This window comes from Stigmatopora nigra, chromosome 22, assembly GCF_051989575.1.
Source record: "Stigmatopora nigra isolate UIUO_SnigA chromosome 22, RoL_Snig_1.1, whole genome shotgun sequence".
NCBI classification, from domain to species: domain Eukaryota; kingdom Metazoa; phylum Chordata; class Actinopteri; order Syngnathiformes; family Syngnathidae; genus Stigmatopora; species Stigmatopora nigra.
Window position 1 is genome coordinate 6,361,846 of NC_135529.1, and position 19,410 is coordinate 6,381,255.

General features: G+C 39.2%; 1 protein-coding gene across 1 annotated transcript in view; it reads left to right on the top strand.

The window, feature by feature from the left end:
• The first annotated feature begins 355 nt into the window (after nucleotides 1-355).
• Nucleotides 356-19,410, top strand: part of LOC144215780 (uncharacterized) — an 83,407-nt gene continuing 64,352 nt past the window's right edge. The window contains exons 1-4 of the mRNA XM_077744919.1: nucleotides 356-449; nucleotides 2,402-2,470; nucleotides 6,608-6,728; nucleotides 17,737-17,913. Coding sequence (XP_077601045.1) covers nucleotides 396-449; nucleotides 2,402-2,470; nucleotides 6,608-6,728; nucleotides 17,737-17,913 — 421 coding nt within the window. The 5' untranslated portion in view covers nucleotides 356-395. The remainder of the gene's footprint in view (nucleotides 450-2,401; nucleotides 2,471-6,607; nucleotides 6,729-17,736; nucleotides 17,914-19,410) is intronic.

A 19,410-nucleotide genomic window follows, 5' to 3' on the forward strand; every position in this document is an offset into this window, starting at 1 on the left:
ATATCCCCATAACATTTAGTATGTGAGCTTAATTGAAACCACACTTTTTAGCAACTCCTAGTTGGGTGTATGTAAAAGAAGGTGATTATGGATAATTCATCGCTAGGTTGCGTGGCTACATTAACAACAGGACCTAAAAAACAAACATGTGACTCAACATGGTCTCGGCCGTGTCAAAAATGATATCACAACAAAATGGTATGGGGTAGAGCGCATTTCCACAGCATATAAACAGCAGCAGTGCTCCATTGCGACCATGACTCACAAAGCTTTATGATGGCATTTGCAATCGGGATCGTAACGACTTTTTTTTTTCCTGCGGTCTTAAAGTCCAAGAGTCAGAAGTGATTTATACGATCCATTAATTGAGCCACGTATTTAGTTGTGGGGACCTGATGACGTCAGTGTCACTTATACGTCGATGGAGGACGATTTCAGCACCCAAAATGGTGACTGTATTCTTCCATTCAATTCAAGAGGACTTTTTAAACTTGATAATGGCACCATAGTACAATATTTTCAATAATTGTCCTCAAAATATTTTGCTCTCAAAGTTGTGGTTTAACCTCATAAAAGAATCGTGAAAAGTCATGTTTGTTAACAAAGTGTACATACCAGATGAGCCCCTCTCAGAATTCATATCATCATAAAGATTCCAGGTGTTGGTGTTAACTTCATTTATAGAATGATTCAAACCCCTCACTTTCTTGTTTTGCTACATATTTGGAAACCATTAGAAGGAAATCCAATATTGTTTTACTCTGGCTCTCTTCCCCGGTCAACAGTTTAACAACATAGGCGGTAGACATGCGTACGTACACCTGTTAAGATCAGTGCTCAATGTTATGGAGCTCCAGACCAAAAGTTTCAGCAAATCAAGAATATACAAGTTGGGTTTATGGATATTCTGCACATTTGATTACTTCAACACATGGTGGTTATTCTCTAAGGTCATGCAAGGGGATATAGGATATACATACATATAGGTGGATTAGAACCATGCCTTGAAGCACTCTTGCTATTTGCTCCCATCTATGAGACCTAACAAGAAGTGCTATGTAGAATGACTTGGTTTCCAAGTTCTGAATCCCTTCCAGGTGTAGTTGAGAAGGTGAGGGTGGGCTTTTGCATGAGAAACCAAGAATTCCAATGTTTTATCTGTTGTTGGATGGTGAAAGAAAGAGAAGAGCAGGGCTACAAACTTGCGTTTATATTTTATATTCTTTTCCCTTGGTAATTTTAAGAGCGCAGAGGAACATTGATCACTCTCCCATTCCAAGAGAGCAAGCAATGGACATCACATCACAGAGAACACACTCACACACACAAAACTATTAAACGCCATTTCCAAAGTGGGTATGTGTGTATAACCATTTACAGCTATGGAAACTAGAGAAGAAGTGGGTGGGTTCTTCTTCTAAGTAGAACCAGATTTGATTTTTAAGCACACCCTTTCATTTATGCCCAATGTTCCCCTGAAAGCTGCTCCTGTAAAAACCATTCCTCAGTGAAAGGTAGACATGCGTACTGACACGGCGGTGACCTATTTCTTCAAACACCTTATAATTTCCCCCAATCCTCCTTTGCCACTGTTGATATTACTAAATGTGAACTTTGTCACGCAAAGACAATGATAACATCTCCACACTGTTGACCACCAGACAGCATGAAGTGATGTCTACATTTTTTTGTATTTTTAATGTGGCTGTAACCTTTATTTGTTTGATTATTGTTTTATTTTAATGAAACCACTTCATAAACAGGTATGCTTTGGTCATTAAAACATGTTTAAGCATAATATAATTGTTACGATCGCCGCCGCGTAGTGCGAGGCGATCGGAGGGGAAGTTGAACCCAGATGCAGAGTCGCCGAAGGAATGGAAAGGTGAGGCAGGTCTGTAGCTCTTGTAGGTTGATTTATTGAACGGGGTAACATAACTTCAACAACTTAGCTTGACCACTCATTACAAACGAAAACAACATGCGGCGGGGCGTCACGGAATCAGCAATGACTACGAGGATTACAGGAAACGAAACCAGAACTAAACCAGTACTACACCAAGACGAAACCAGACGATCCAACGGCGTCCACAGAAAATCACAATGCTTAAATACCAAAAATAATCCAATCACGTAATTAGCCACGGCTGATAACTACCGTGACGTCATGTCAGGAGAGGCGATCCAGCGACTCCTGGCAATAATAGGCATTAAGAATGGATGTTTTAAGTATTTTCCATGTAGATTTTGCCAACAGGTTTATTGATGGTGCGATTAAAATTCTTCTAAAGATTCTTGAAATGTCGCTTTAACATATTTTTTTTGTTTCCAGTTAAAACTGATGTTATTATATATAAAACAACCAAACTGCATTTTAACACCCTTTTCTGTACATCACCAGGTTCACCTTTGGCGGAGACAATACGGAATGATAATGAAGATAGTTGAAAAGGCCATCACTGTAATTGTGGTAAGTATCTGATTGTTACAATGGTTACAAGTTATGTGGTGGGTAATAAAGCCAGAGTGCATTTAGCTCCAAATCACGGAGAAGAGACATGCTGAGCCGTCTGACACTGGCAGAAAGGACTGCTCAATTAGGAACAGATTTAAGATGAGAGTGTTGATTCCCCAGCCCAATTAATTAGAACTAGAAGAGAGCTGCGGCAGCCAGAGAGCAAAGGAGAGATTTGGCTAGAAAGAGCCCATCAGGGACTCAATCTTCCACTCTGTTCTATTTTCCCTCTTCTCCATTCAATGCACTGCATCCCTGGTTGTTTGACACATTGTTTTTTCAACTCCCTGTTTCCCTTACTCCCCTTATACCCATTTCTCTAAGTAATGTATTATTTATTTGCTAAACATGCAAACCATGCACTCAATAATGAAAATAAATATTTGGCATACTACAAAAACTACAAAATAGTCAGATGCATAGCACACACACGGAAAAAGTCCCAGAGAGCATAATGTTTTTTTGTCCTAATTTAAAAGGGCTTTTAGATGAATATGTCAAGCTATTTCAAGGATCAGGAATTACAGGCCACTTTTCACCTCATTTTTAAGACCCGAGCACCCCATAGAACGCCACCACCCCCCAGAACGCCACCACCGTTAGAAATCAATCAGCGCCACAGGGTCCCGCGGCACACGGCACCAGGAGATGGACGTCCCCATCTTCTCTCAGTAAACCCCTTTACCTCTAGCCTGATTTTCTGATTGAGTTTTGCTGGCATCTGTTTTTGAAATCAATAAGATAATTTGAAGAGACTTCTTTCTTTAAAAAAAGTTATCAAAGAGTGGCGTTTCAAGTTATTTTGATGAAATATTCTATATTTACCATACCTGCAGTATTTGATTCCTCTGAGTGCCTTGATTGTACTACATCAGTAATCAAGTATTTTTTTCCATAATCCGTCTTCTCAGGATGTTTTTAGAAGTGTTTTGGGAGATCTTTTATCGTCAGCATTTTCCAACAAACGAGCTTACATCTGTCAGTAAAAATATGATGCACATTTTTAAGAAATTGTATTTTGTGACAGTGCAGTTTTTGACTTTAACTTTTGAAGGAAAGCTGGCCATGGTATGTGTTTGGATTGCGTTAATATTTACATCACCACTACTTTGTTCCTTATGTTTCCTCATTTGCAGTTCTTGTCTTTTTTGTCGATTATTTTCTTCTTCACCCGTCTTCAGATTCTCTCAGATAAAATCGTACTAAACCAAAAACTCACTCAATTAACAAGGACACCCCATTAAGCATCCTTAAAGCATTCATCTGCTGGATGTCTCAAGATGATATAATACATGACTGAAAAATTACAGGTATATTTACATATATTGGACTGACAATGCTATACCTATTATATTGTAAAATTCAGGGTTTCAGAAATTGTGGCTATAATAAGTTACATTGTATCTCTGAGAAGTCTTGACGTATCTGAGCTCATCAGTAGGATGCAACCCAATTTATATTTGCAGACTTAAATGAGGTATATCTCCAGTGGTTTGTAAATACGATAGGGGTGTGAATATATAGTGTCTGAGTCCCTGACCCTGTCGACTTTAATGTGATACAACGCCATTACTGCGGCATCACACAAGCCATCTATAAAGGCGGCAAAAGTTCAGTATCGCATGCTCGAGCCAAAGCTCATCAAATTACTTTGGTTGGAGGGAGGAAACCAAAATCCAATCAATAGATGGGAGGGCCATCCCTCACTGGGTCGTATGAATTTTTGATGCCCGTGCTTTAGCTCAAGACTATCAATTATGAGATAAACAGGGTCTAGGTGATTGTTGTCATGGTGTGCAGCGCTTCTATCCAATTAGATCTCACACCGACTAATGTGTTAATATCTTACATAATTGGAGTTGGGGGCTATTTTTTCCCACTCTCAAATGTCAGGCAGAGTACACCATTAGCACAATCTTATCTAGACAGACAAACGAATACACAGTAAATATATGGGTATTTTGGAGATTGCATAATTAAAAAATCCATATAGGTGGTGTAGAGGACTATTTTCTGCTTGTTTCTCTCATTATAAATGGCAAATAGGACATGAAATCATTCACATGAATGTTACACGTATATGCTGTTGTATATCAATCTTCCTTATAGCTTATAAACACTGTGATTATGTCGAGAGGCAAAAAAGAAAATTAAAGTTGAAAACCAAGAAATCCAAATTTTAAAACATAAGAAAAAATAAGTGGGGTCAATGATAAAAATTAAAGAATTTATGGAAAATACTGACATAAAGAAACATGTAATTATAACTGAAAACTAAGTTAATATTGAATTTTTCATCACCAACATATTGGGTGGGTTGTAGCTCAACCAACTATTGGCAACAAGCGGGGGACACCCTGAATTGGTTGTCAGCTGATATTCAATTGTGTTTTGTAATATTAGTATGTTATTGAAGTATGTTAACAGCCTATATCTGTTTCAGTGTCAATAGATTATTTGGATTACGTAACTTTTTATTTTTAACAATGCCATCATTTAATTTCAACGCACAAAAATTGGCATCAGTGTTTTGAATTCCTGGAATATTTACTAGAATACACAAAGCAAAGCCTAAAAGTAACAAATAGAACAATGGCTCAAAAAAAATGGCTTAGAAGAAAACAGGAAGACGGCGAGAACAGCAAGGGATGAGACGGCTGCCTGGAAAGACGATTAGTATTCATGTGGTGTGGTGCTCCAGAGAGGATTAATGGACTCTGATGCCTAATATCCTGGAGAACAATTAATTTGCCCACAGTTTTGTCATGGTTGAAAGTCAAATGCTGGAACAGATCGATGCGAACAGCCGCCAGTGAAATCGCGGCAGCCCCTTCTGCTGGGCGCAGAATTTTAATTTCATCATCATCATTTTAGCCGGCTGCCACCCTCCACGAAGCTGTCCCTGACATGGCTGAGAGGTTCGCCTCATCTCGACAAGCGTGGCGCAGACGCACAAAAACACACGCACGCACACACACACACACACACACACACACACACACACACACACACACACACACACACACACACGTCACTGCATTGAGGCTTACAGATAGAATGCATTAAGTAAGTCTAAACTAAATATATCTTCTTTAAAGTTATGTTTTAAAATGAAATTCATATTGTGCGTTTAGGAAATTTTATAGTACAGGTTCCGATACTACAGCAGTTTAAAAAATGGCTATAAAAATGAAATTTTAGTGTTAGAATGACAGGTAACCTCATTACCTAATATTTTGTTCATCATATAGTTTGCTAAATCAGAGGATTAGAAATAGTGGAAACATCTCTCAGTATTATGCTTTGGTGCTTTATAGAATTTTTAAATAAAGCCAAAGAAATTGAATGAACTATAAATTGTACATGATTCTCTTTATAGAGGCATATGTAGCTTTTCAATTTTACTTTATGGTACTATAGTCAGTCATGAAAATTCAATGTGGATGTTTATCAGATTTGGAAATTCTCCATCGTTTGGATGCTCTATTCATTGCTATGGACGGTATACTCATTTTATCTAAAAGAAAATTTTACCACTATCCGACAGCTGTTTTGCATTCATGTTATATTTTTTGGGGTAAAAAACATTTGCATCTCTTCCAACTCAACATCACTTTCCACCTTGATACAGCATACTCAAACAATTTATGTAATTTCCCCCTAAAGTTGTGTGATTAAAATTCTCACCAATATCAATAAGATGTAGAGAACAGGTAAATTCCAAATCATCTTGACTAAAATAACCATGTTAAAATATTGGGCCCAAGTCACTGCTCCTTTTGTAGGATCAACCCTCAGTTTTACTGCCAATAGCTGTGAACAAAAACAATGTAACCATCTCCAATTCATCTGAGGACCTGCCTGGGTAATAATAGTAACCAGCGGTCTATGCTAATAACATCAGGAACACAATCACATGCCAACATAACCATCAGCAACACAGCGGTGATTGCCACGCATCACTACACCGTCATCAGTGGCGGTAAATATTTCATTAGGGATGCAGATGTGTCAATTAAAGATACGTAGAAGCATAGATGGGTCCCTCATCTGCGTTCCTGCTTTATTTGACACTTATTTTCTCTTCCCTAGCTCCAGGATATTCTTATTAGCACATTAATACAACGCAATTGCCAGAGACACGACACACCCGAGTGGAAGCCGAATGGGAAAAGATGTGTTTTTGACAGACTTGTGTCCCCCCTTCATGCGGGTGAGTAGATATAAAGTCCTTTCATTAGTTTATAAATATCAGGGTAAGGTCAAATAACAGCTTTTATATTCAAATCTTTCAAATGACTACAATGAAGCTGACTGTCCACTTATTTAGGAACATGCAAGCAATATGCTCATTCTCATCGTATGAGTCCTGGTATTAAACTCATGCCTTTTGTCGGGGTGAGCCTCAGCAGGGGAGGGAAAAAAAATAGACATCATTCTATGAATTATTAAAGACACTGGCACTAATTTATTTAATGAATTAGAAAGAGTCCAGTGGGGGGTATTTCAATAATGGCACACTGTTAGTAGTGTTTTAATAAGGATGGCACACACTGATTGGGTAATTACATCTCAGCTCTTCCCATGCTGCCTCACTCTGAGACCGCAAAAGGCGGAAGCACTATGACATTAGTTTGCTTGCACCGTAATTTTATCATCAAATACAGACTTGGCATGACATGAACTCTTTCTCATTGCCCTTTCATCACATGCAGAATTGGGTTTTATTGCAGAACAAATTTATCTTTGCAAAAGTATAATTGATTATGAACTAGTCTGTTAGTAAGCACTCTTTTCATATATAATGTCTGAAAGGGAGTATATCATTGCATTGTAATTTCAGGAATTGCACATTATATTGCTTACTAGTGGTCCTAAGAACCCCAAAAGCCATTTAATGTAGGGAGGCTTCAATGTGTAATCTCACATGGAACATGCAAACTAATCAACAGAGTCCATACTAGAGAGAAAAGGGCAAATAAATAGACCATAAAGACAAGGTATCAAGGAAAATTGTCAACAGCAAAATGCCTCACTCTGGTCTGAGTTGTTTTGGGGTTTTTAAATCCGCAATAAAGCCCACAGTCATTGTTCAGTTGTTGTCATACATTTAATATCTCCAAAGGCTTCATCAAGAAACACAGAATAAAAAGGGTAAACGAAAAAAAATGAGACTGTGAGCAAAAGAGAGAGAGTGCGAGAGAAGCGTTTTGGCCTGTAATGGGACTGGATCCCAATCAATAGAGACGCTCCTCGGGCCATTCGTAGGCGTAATGACTTTAGGTTTCTCAATAATTAAGATATTGTCACTGTGCTGACTGCAGGGTCAGCCAATCATTAACCCCATGTTAAATATGCCTTTGTTTTAATTGCTTTGCTTTGGCTCCTCCAGATATGCAGGGATGAAAATTAAAGAGGCAGCAACCTTTTTTTCCGTCGGATGCATGTATGAGTCAGAGAGAGAGAGAGATAGCAGAGAGCAATAGACGCACACGCCAATGCTTACTTGTATGGACTCACTGTTGAATCCCCTGCATTCAAAATCCAACCCACCAGTTAATTGCTCTTTTAGCCATGCTGAATGGCTTTTTTTCAAACAAACATGAGAGAATGCCCACTTTAAAGTTTGTAATATTGAACATGGAAGCTAGCCAGGTGGAACAGTGCAGAGTTAAATGTGCATTAGTTTTTATCAGTTATTAGCCCAAGAAGGTAAAAAATGGGTGCTTTTCATTTCTCACCCTATTCAGACTAGATTTTTAGCTTAAAACCCCATACTGGTCATGTACCCCAATCGTCATATCGGCTCGAGCTGAGTGATGAGAAACAATGTATCTCCAACGTGCCACCATTTTTTTGCCTCTACTATTAAGACTTGTATGCCTTCCTTACTACCCTCAGCAGCTTTTCCATTGGCTGCTAGTAAATGGACTAAAGCGCCACTCAATAGGCCAATGCACTCCGTCAAGGCGAGGGGGCTTGACCTTTCCTGGCGCAGGGAAACGCAATTCATATCGGCCCCAGACCAGCTGCCCGCTAAACGAACATCTCATCCAATTTCCAGGCGCTTGCAACACAAAAAACAGAAGTGTGTGTGTGTGTGTGTGTGTGTGTGTCGGGGGAGGTTGCGTGTGTTGTGAAGGGGTGGTTTAGGCAGTGTTGGGGGAGAGCGGCTTGTGGGCAGGGAAGTCCTGATGGATTTTAGATTGGTTTCTCAATTTCTCTTCACTCTGGAGAGGCGGGGGAGATGAGACAAAGAGGAAAAACAAACATCAAATGTTGAACGAATACACACATGGTCCAAACCTACACGTACAGAGTCTGAAAGGCTTGTTTAAGCTAACCTCATCATTTGCCTTTTTTATTTTTTATTTTTTTTATTTGACTTTTTAATGTGTGCTTTATGTGATTTATTGGCTTTTACATGATACATCTGATTGATGTCTTTTTTTCCAAATAGCTTAATTCACAAATAGCAGACAGAGTATTAGTTACTACCCTACCTAAAGAGATGGTTACTGTGGAGACCACATTCCCACAAGACATACTTATGGGAAATGCCCAAACAAGACAACACATAGTAAACTGATCACACTCAATGTCCCAAAAGTACAACTTTCTGCACAAATTGAGGGAGTGCAAAGTGCTTCAGTCAATTGCATTGAATACATAATTGTTAATTAAATGAAAGATCTGTTAAAAATGAATAATTAAAAAAAAGGAATGTCATGTACACATGATAAGTCAATAGCAGTTATGGCTTTGAATACAAAAAAATGGGTCATTACAAAATTAGAGGGCATTATGGCTTCAAAATCATTAATAACTCAACCTTCACTTTTGTTCTTTTTCTTCTTCTTTATATGAATCAATTATAGTTAATAATTACCAAAGGCTTGCTCACCCATTCCTTGTAAAACTGATGTCAAGTTCAGCGTATCAGATCATTTACTCTATATACTTTTCTTCTGTTATGACACAAAGATTATTTTAAGAAATATATGATGTAAATTATATATAATGTGAAACACATGAAACAGATTTAATTTGGGTTGAAATTCTAACAAGGTAGTACAAGATATATGTTATATATATTACATTTGTCAATGTTTGATGCATTCGCTCATAACCCCAGGGAGGAAAAGTGATACTGAATATGAATGTAGTATGTATGTTCATATAGGTTAGCTCCATTTTGCATGAGGCTACAGGGAAGCAACACAGACCTCTGCCGCTGAGTGGTAAAGGGCTGATACAAAGATACCTACAGTGAGGCGTGCAGACGTGTGCATGCTAATGAATAAAAAAAAGACATAAACAAAACTCGCACAGGCGCACGGAGGTAAACAAGTCCCACTTTGAGTGGGTGAGTTATGCCTCGGGCAACAAACTAATCATAGCTGTGCTGTATGGGCATGTTTTAGATAAACAACTGGCTTCGGTAATTTGGCAGCGCTCCCATGGACAAAGCCGTGTGTAAGCAGTACCAAATGAGCAGCGCAGCAGCACCAAGATGTAGGAAGAGTGTGTGGTTGACGTCTCTGGGGTGTTCAGCATTTCCCCGTAGCCCCCCGTCTGTCTTGGCAAAGGCTGCTATGGTGTTGTCAGGCCTTGCCCAATTAAACCTATTTAGAGAGACTTCAACCTTTGCCTCGCTGGGGACTCGCCTTGTCATCTCTCCATGTTCGGCCTTGCCTTCCTCCTGCTGGAGAAAAGAACCAAAAAAGAAGAGAAAAAGAAAACCGATAAAGAAAAGAAAAACACCCATATCGTACGATGATGTAACCGGACAATCCAGTCGGCGAAACACATTTTGTGTTTAGTATTCGTTTAGTTAAGGTGTCAGTGATTGCTCTTTAGGGCCACTGTTTCTTTACACTCTTCATTCTCGGTGGTTATGACTGATGGGATGTGGGATGTGGGCTGGCTACATGGACGGAGATCCGATTTCGTGCACCCCACAAAAGCAAACATAGCTAGTTGAAGTGTGTGCCGTGCATCCCCGGAGTCCAACTGCTGCTCTGAAACCAATTTAGCAACCCGGGCTGGAAAGAGTAAACCTCTACTCCCTCTGTTTTCCTCTACCACCTCCCCCCAATTCCTCTCATTACTTCCCCTCCTGCCTTAGCTAGGTTCTCTCCCTAAGCATTATTCTTTGGAAGACACAGCTAGACCAGTGGGAGGGAATTTGGGCATGAGAAAGTGGAAAAGAGGGGAAAGGGATCTCTTCTTTCTGAAATCATGCTCTGGAGAGTCCTACTAGTGTTTGGTTTGGCATGGCGGTTGGCAGACGCCAGGGGGAGGAGGAGCTGGAGGAGATTTATAAATAAACATTTCAACAGTGCTGGGAGAGGTGTCAGCAGGCCTCGACCTGCAGACCTTCCATGGGCTCGTTGGCGTCCCTCCAGGTCATATTACACGAGTAAAGTGACGCACTGTGTGTGCGTGCGTGTGTTGGGAAGGTGGAATGTGTGAGTCAATGAAGGCCTTACTGTGCCATCCGCACTGAACTGAGACAATTAGCATAGTATTACATAAGGACAGAATGTTCCATTCACACTTTGTCTGCTGAAGACGTGCCGTCGGTCCCGGGGTCCCATTTCTTATCGATTCACATCCATTAAATATTAACACCTTAGGAAATGATTCACGCAGGTACCCAGCAGAATGAATAAAACACTAAAGTTCTCGTTAATCTACACTACCTTTCTTACACAAACTTGTTCGTCTGGTGAGTTTTTTTGGTCCCAAAGGTTTTCGAAAATGCTGTAGGCGTCACTTTGGGTAAAGATTTTTGATAAAAGACTCAAAACTCGTGTGTGATTTTTAACACGTTCTATGGATAAATGGATCATATTTGATACAGAAATTTTGAGCGATGACATATTTTGTTTTAATTTCTAATTTATTTCCAATACACCAGTAGTAGAAATATAATCCATTGCTTATGTACACAAAATGACTTTTCTCTTATAGGTTCTGAAATTTAATATTTGTATGCATATATATGAAATACAGAAGCAGGCAAATTTCAGGCCAAGTTTAAGCAGAATGTACCAACAAGTACATTTATTTTACAATGAAATGTACAATTTCTAAGTAAATTACTTTTGATAGATAGTCCATATGTAAATGAAAAAAGAAAAATCTGCAAATCGCTCTTGCATTGGATTTGTAAAGAAAAGGCAGATGTTTGAGAGCTTGCCCGAGCGAGCCCACCCTGTCAGAGACCCCCATTTCCTCTAACCCACAGTGCTCTCCATCACAACCTCCAACGCTGCCAGCAGGCTGCTCCCCTGGCCAGCACGACTCTGAGGCCTTAAGAAAACAAACTGGTTCTGATTGTGAAAATACTGCCGTAAGGCGCACCTGGTGCCTGTCGCTTATCTCAGACAAGGCGAGCTTTGTGCAGTACGGGGGCTCCTTACTGGCCCTCTATCACCCCATCAGGTGGAGACTTTCAGGGCAGAGTTTTCTCTTCCATCTGGCCCCTGTGTCTATCACTTTCCCTAACTTCCCCTATACAGGCCGAGCCGCTTCCACTGAGGTCTCTGTGTATATTTGGAGAGGGGAGCATCAGGAAACAAATCACCATAAAGACCCCACACAGATCTGTGGGCCAGAACAATTGGAAATGGTGAGACCATTTTCTCCCACAATTGACATTCCAAACTTTTATTTTCTGCCACATTTGACAGTAGCATTGTAAAACAGTAACTAAATGAATGAAATAGGAAATGTATCAAAAATTTGCTGGATGAAAATCTTCAGCTGACATGTGACTAAATGGGGCTCATCCTGGAAGTTGTTTTTATTTTAATATATTATATATCTAAAATATTTTGATTTTTTGAAATGTTTGTTTGTTTTTTGATCGCATATCTTGTACTTTGTCAGAATTTCAACCCAAATTAGGTCAGTTTCATGCGTCAAATTAGAGCAGTAAGAACATTTTATAAACAAAGAAAATCAAAAAAACAAAGCTCCACTGTACAGTAGTTTTTGCATTTTTTTATTTTCATCAGTACAAAATCAATTTGGTTTCTCTCTTCATAACGAGCCACTTTGACTAATCTCACCTTGATATTGTTCTGGATTTATCATTCAAGATCCTTCTTTTCAATAAGTCGCCTACTTTGCTCTTATACTGTTCCACTTCCCTGGGTCTACCTTGGATATACACAGATGATTCATAAAGCATGCCTTACATATAAATTTATTTTAATCTAATACAACACTAAAACAGGACAATATTGCATGTCTATAATTTACTCTTCCACCATTTGCATATTATTTACAGCCCCAAGATGATAAATCCTTTTAACCATGGGGAGACTTTGTCAGTTCATAAAAATGAGTTTCCATGACATTCCAGCAAATATTCCTGAGGTTGTAGTCTAATAAGTATGATATCCTATAGTGCTAGCTGGTCATTTTAAATTTCATAAATCTTAACATCTACATGATGAAATGGTACGGACATTTTTGCTTCCTAGTTGGTACACTGTGCAGTATTAATTTCACCTCGTAAATAAGCAGCGAATATTTTACCCAGACAAAGCAATAAACAAATGAGGACATTTGGCAAATAGGCAATACATTCACGAGCTACAGAATGGTCAATGTTTCCAATACTGGATCAGTACTTTTTCATAAGCCTAGATTGTGTAACATTTGATTGCAAAATCAGAGCATTTTACTTAAAGGGAGGATGGGCCACATAGAAGCTACCCATTTTTATTAACTGTAAAAATACTAGTTTACCTTTTACTAACAAAATTATTCAAGAGAAGCCGAGAATTTGAAAGGAATTGGGGCAATGCTGTCTTTTACCTCGAAAATAAAATGCAATTACATTAACATCTAACATATGGGATATGAAAGCATTGAGCTTGAAAGTTGTTTGTGAGGAAAAAGCTTTTACACCAACCATTATTCTGTTGGAATTTAATAGGACATTTGCGCTTCTTATGGAACCCATAAGAAATGTGTAATGAGGCTACTTTTTCCCAAGGTCCTTGGTAAGTGTCACGGTTCTGTGTAGTGAAGTAGTGTCTGGATGGGTCTGACTTTGGATCATGACCCTGCATCTGGGCCACATGTGCCGCCAAAGACAAAAACAAAATTAGGACAATCAGCTATTTTAAACCTATTGGTAGGTTTCTTCTTTGTCTGCTATTTGACTTTCTTTTATCTAAGATATGCATTCCCCTCTGTAGCAATACGAGCTATGATCATGGTTGTGAACATAAAATGACAAACATGTTTGATGGGACAAAGCTGTTGACAGTAACAAAAAATCAGCGGTTTCATGCCTGAGCAGGTTTGATGCGGTCCCTTTATAGCCGCATGGCATTGCTCTGACCAGCCCTCCATTAGCAGCATCAGGAGGCCCTGGGCGACCGACAGGAGTGTGACCAGAGATTATTGTCCAGTCTGCTTGTTTGGGTTAAAGCTTTAGATGGGGAAATGGGATTAGGGTAGGCCCGGCTGGAAAGACATACACTAATGGGAAGCAGAGGAGCACTTGCCTGATCCTTCTCCACTCACAGAGAGCAACCCTGTTATCCCACTAGATTGGATTAGCCCCCTGTTAAATGTGCTATGATAAGGGAGGACCACTGCTGAGAAGCTCCTCAGTGCTGCTGGGGAGGGAACACACAGATACAGCACGTGGATCAAATAGATTCCTGCACACTGGTTTAAAAGGATTTCTTGTTAACAGATTGGAGCGTAATGTCACATGTGCACTATCAGAAACAGGTACTACCAGAGAAAACTTCAGCTTCGTTGCTTCACACGGCTTCAGTTTATACTAATGAACTCAGGATAGTATTAATATGTAAGAATCAGATTTTTTTAAAACCAAGGCGAAAATAATAAATTATTTAATTGGGTCTGAGAAAAGTGTGTTATTCACAACCTCTTAGCCCCTAAAACAAAAACCTTTACCACCTGATGCAGTAATTCTTTTGTCTGACTTCAGATTAGGCTGCGTGGATTTGATTTGTAGGGGTGTGATTCTAAGTGCAAATGGTTGTTTGGCTCTATGCGTGCCCTAAGACTGACTGGTGACCAGTTCAGGTTGTAGTCTCTGTTTCACTCAAAGTCAGCTAGGATTGGATTCAGGATAAGTGCTGTTGGAAATGATTTACTTAAAGAAAGGGTGCTGCAATTGAAATACTTCTAACAGACAATTTACCAACCAGAGTAATTACTGGTAGTCTGCTTGCTATTTTATTCCAAAAGCCGAGCCCGTAAATTTGCACCATACCTTGAATTGCTGGAAAATAGAATTCTGTTGCAAAACCTGAGGACTGCATCAACCAAGGTGCACAAGTGAATTCATATGATCCTAGGTTAGCCATACCATAAATGCTGCCTGGCACTTTTAGGAAAATTTAGTGTGGGGTATATTGAATTCAGCGTATAGGAAATTCTGTCTTCACACATTGTGGGCGTACAGAAATAAAGGCAATATTGCCACACATTCTCCAATTTACCTGCAGTTTGGGGTCGAAGGGACTCCCCTGTGACCTACCTGCCAACATTGTCGTCTCTGGTGTGATTGATTAACATTTCATTAATGTTTCCTTTTTCCACCGGTCCAGTTGAAGCAGCATGACACACATTGCCTACATTGGGTGAGGATTGGATTTCAAAGGTTACTGATCCCATAATTGCTTTTTAAATTACACTCTGTGTGAATGTGTTTCATTAATGCATTGATTATCCATCGCGCCAATGTTGTCTCAGTGAATCTTTGGCTATCTACTTTCGATAAGGTGACGTGTCACAAATACATTAAATAGGCATTACCCGGTCGTACAAAAAAAATGGAAAAAAGAAAACACCTTGAATGAGAAACCAGGAACCGTGCATTACAAAGCAGAAAAAAGGCTGCTGTCACTTGTCTGATCAATGTCATTTCACCCACGTGCACATATTTTTTTCTATCAGAGACAGCCTTAGTAATTTAGAAATAATAAATGAGATCAAACCCACAATAAGTCCAGTCGACAACCACTTAAGGAATTCATCCTTGGTTAACAAATCACTGTTGGCTAATTAACCAAATTGTGTGTAAATGTGCGCTGTACAAAGGTTAGTACTTTTAATGGGTGATCGGAGTCGGTTTGCAAGAAGCGTTAAAAGCCTGTCTAATAAATGTGTGGTAATGAAAAGAATGGGTTCATAAAGCTGTATTTTATTGGCAATTGGATGTTTGTTAAAAATCTTGTTGTTTATTCGAATTTCTTGCCAAGGCTTTTGAGGATTTCTTCTCAATAAATCATTGACACCAGTCGGTATATCTTGGTAAATTATTTCACGCAGTTGTGCACATAGTGATCATATGTAAAGTTTTGTTGGGCTTGTTTTCATTGTTTTGTGTCTGATATTATACACAGTATTTGGGTTTTTATTGAGAAAAATCAAATCTGGTGTTTGATTTTGATAAAAATGTTTTATGGCGGGATATCCAATCCCAATCTGGTCACTATGCATCTGTGGATGATTAATATTAATATTTCTTCTTCACTTGTTGTATGTGCCCTCACATTGGATGCTTGTGTAATATGTGCATTTACCTGTATGTGAGTGTGTAGATGTCCTTGTTATAGAATTGCTGTTGCGTGTTTGTGGACATGACTGTGGGTCTTTCTCATCTAGGGTTGAGAAACTTAATGGCTTGCACATGTGGAAGATTTTCAAGTGTTTAGAAGAAAGTTAGTTTCCAGAAGAGTCAAAAAAAAATGTAAAAGGGGGGAAAGGGGAGTAATGGGGGAATCGGGGGCCAGAGCAGTCTCAAGCTCAAGACAAGCCAGGCTGAGCCCCTCCCTCTGCTGAAACCAATGCCTTTTCTCTACTCATAGAGCTAAAGGTCAAGGGTCACCGAGAAGAGTCCTTTGATTGGATACCAAAAGGGGAGGATGCATTAAACCTGCAGTGTGTAATGTGACACTCCCTTAAATCTGATCAGAAGGATAAAATAAATGAAAACACCACAGTCGACGATATACCTCAGAGTGGAGTGAATGAAGTACAAAGCAAACGAGGCAAAAAGAAAAGTCTGGCATAACACCAGACTTCGTCGTACCCCTCCTTTCTGCCCTCACTCCTTCTTAGAGGGAGATAAAGTGTTCCAGGGACGGAGAACCAAGCACAATTTCAAAGATGTATCGGTAAAGATGGAAAAGTGCTTTTAATCTTGTGTAACCCTATAGGGCTCTAAATTGGAGGGACTTCAGAGAAAGAATCCTTTAAAGAGGACATATAATCCTAATTAAAACACAGAACAGAGCTACCACTTGATCTGAGGGGGCCTCTTTTTAAGCTCAGCCATCATCCAGTTCAGGATTTCTTATTATTGTTCAAGCCACCCAATTAAATAACATTTTCAGTTGGATGAAGCAAAGCCAGAGATTACGAAGGCTATCCGATGCCGTGTTAAGATATTCCTAAATTATTCTCAAATTTTTACAATGTGCAGCATTTAAAGAAAGTGTATTTAAGACCTACTCCATGTTAATTTCCATAATCGGTGTGGGGCCAAAAGGCTGGAGTTTGACATTAGGGGCTGAATAAGGCTGTTCTCGTCTAACATTCTATCCAAATACCCTGCTTACTTTAGCCTCACCCCGCACCGCTAACCCCCTCCTTTCAATTGATCAGGGTAATTGAGAACAGCCATGTCTCCCCATTTCCCTGCCGTGCTCTCACGCCGCCCCTTCCAGTCTCTTGAAAGCTTAGACATCTGGTCCACATACACCCCATGTCTTCATCCCCCCCTCCGTCACCTCCAAGCCCCTGTCTTTCCAAACGGATTCCCCAGATATTTGGAAGGCTGAACAGCTCAAAGATGTAGATGAAGAAAAACTAAATGGTCAAGAAGACATGAAGAAAACAGTCAAATGTATACACTCCAAATGCCTTATGTGAATGATATTTTACATTGTCTGAGTCCCCTACTACCTGCCTGAATAGAGACTAAACAAATAATTCTTCTTATCAATGGTATGAAAGTTTCATTTAAAAAATCAGGTGCAATTGGCTCACTAAAGAACTTTCTGTCATGTCACATGGGTAAAGAAAGTAAGCCTAAAATACCAAAAATGCGTGCAAATAGAACCTATGAGTTCATATGAAATAATAAGTTCAACATCAGTAATCCTCTTTTGCCAGTTGAATCACATGCAAAATAAAAAATTCTTTGTTTTCAGATGTTGTAACCAGCTGGAAAATGAAGCAATTAAGCAATCAAAATTGCTTCACCATGTGGCTCCAAAGACATTGGCACTCAAAGAAGACTTTGGACTTATTGAAAGAAGAGGAAGAAGAAAAGCCAAAGAATACATTTGTTTTCAACTCTGACTTCTTCATTTTCCACCAATCACAAGGTCAGTAATATAATTTCTCCTCATAACACCCCAAAGGAATTAAGATAATTTTGTTCCAACAGCAAAAGCAATAACAACAGATATACAAGAAATACAAATTCAATTTAACACAAACTTTGGCTTAGAATAAATCCTTTTGGCCTCAATTGTGTGTTAAAAAAATATATCTGCAGTTAAGAGGTCAGTCTTTAAGATTAGGACAAGAAAACACAATGCTGTCTCCAAGGTCTCGGAGGTCCCACCATAGCACTGATCACTGATCATTAACCATTATCCGTGGACAAAAGAAAGTGAAAGCAATTGATATTATATGGTGTAAGATGTTAAGATTAGAGCTGCCAATGTCAGCCACGTGGAAAAGTATTCTACCTACCTGGGTTGCCTGCCCTCGAGGAAATGTTTCCTTTCCTGTCTGCAATAGCTGATCAGATGATAGAAAGAGAAAACCAGGCTATGAAGATTTGTGTGTAGGTGTGTGTAAGTGTGTGTATGTGTGCGCATTCAGCAAAAGAACCAGTGGCGGTGTAGGTTACGTGTTATAGATAGAGATCAGGAAGGGACAGATTTAATTAACAGATATCTCTGCTTAATGTAGATTCTTTTGGCTGCCTCTGATACATCCCCCCCTGTGCTTATCCAGCCAGAAATAACTTATTTTGGCTCTGCACCAGTTGTAATGTATTTCTCTCATCATTTAAGGGAAAGGGGCTTTCAGCAGAAAACCATGTTTACACACAGTAAACAGCAGCTAAAGAAACATTCAATATCTGCAATCCATTATCATACGGGTACATTTTGTGCAAAATGGACACACTGCTTCTTTGTGTCGGCATGTTGTAATTAGGATTTGGTGTTTTTATGTCACTATTGCAGAATAGCACTAACAAGCACCTTTTAATCTTAGTTCTCCATCTTACCAATAAAGTTTGGATACATTTTTCTGGACATTTTGATGTAGGCCATTTTATTTTCCAGGATTACGCCATAAAAGCATTGTGGGATGATTTCCGTCTGGAGGTTTGTGGCTAGGTCTCCCATTAATCTAGTCTCTCTTGTCTCAAAGTGTTAGGATTACTCTTGTTATTCCATTACTTTACACATTAGTTTGGAGTCTGGGGAAAGGCAACCGAAAAAACAAAAACTAGTGGAATTTAAACATTACGCTACTGGATAGGGTTGAAGTATTTCAAAATAGAAAGCAGGGGGGCCGGCTTGTGTAATATCAGCAAAACAGTTTGCCCTACATCAGGCTAATGAGTTTGGCTCGATAAAGTAGATAATGAAATAAAGTTTAATGCTTATGGATTATATGAAATGCACAGTAAGTACAGTGCTACAGTTGCCTTGGCTCATTGATCCAAAAGGAGTCAATGGGATGGAAGAGGATAAATTAAAGTCATTTCATAAATGAAAGTTAGTGCAGCTTTGTTTCCCTGCAGTACTTGAAGTCATCTTTGATGGCGAGATGCTCAAGTTGAAAGGTGTCAAATATTCCAA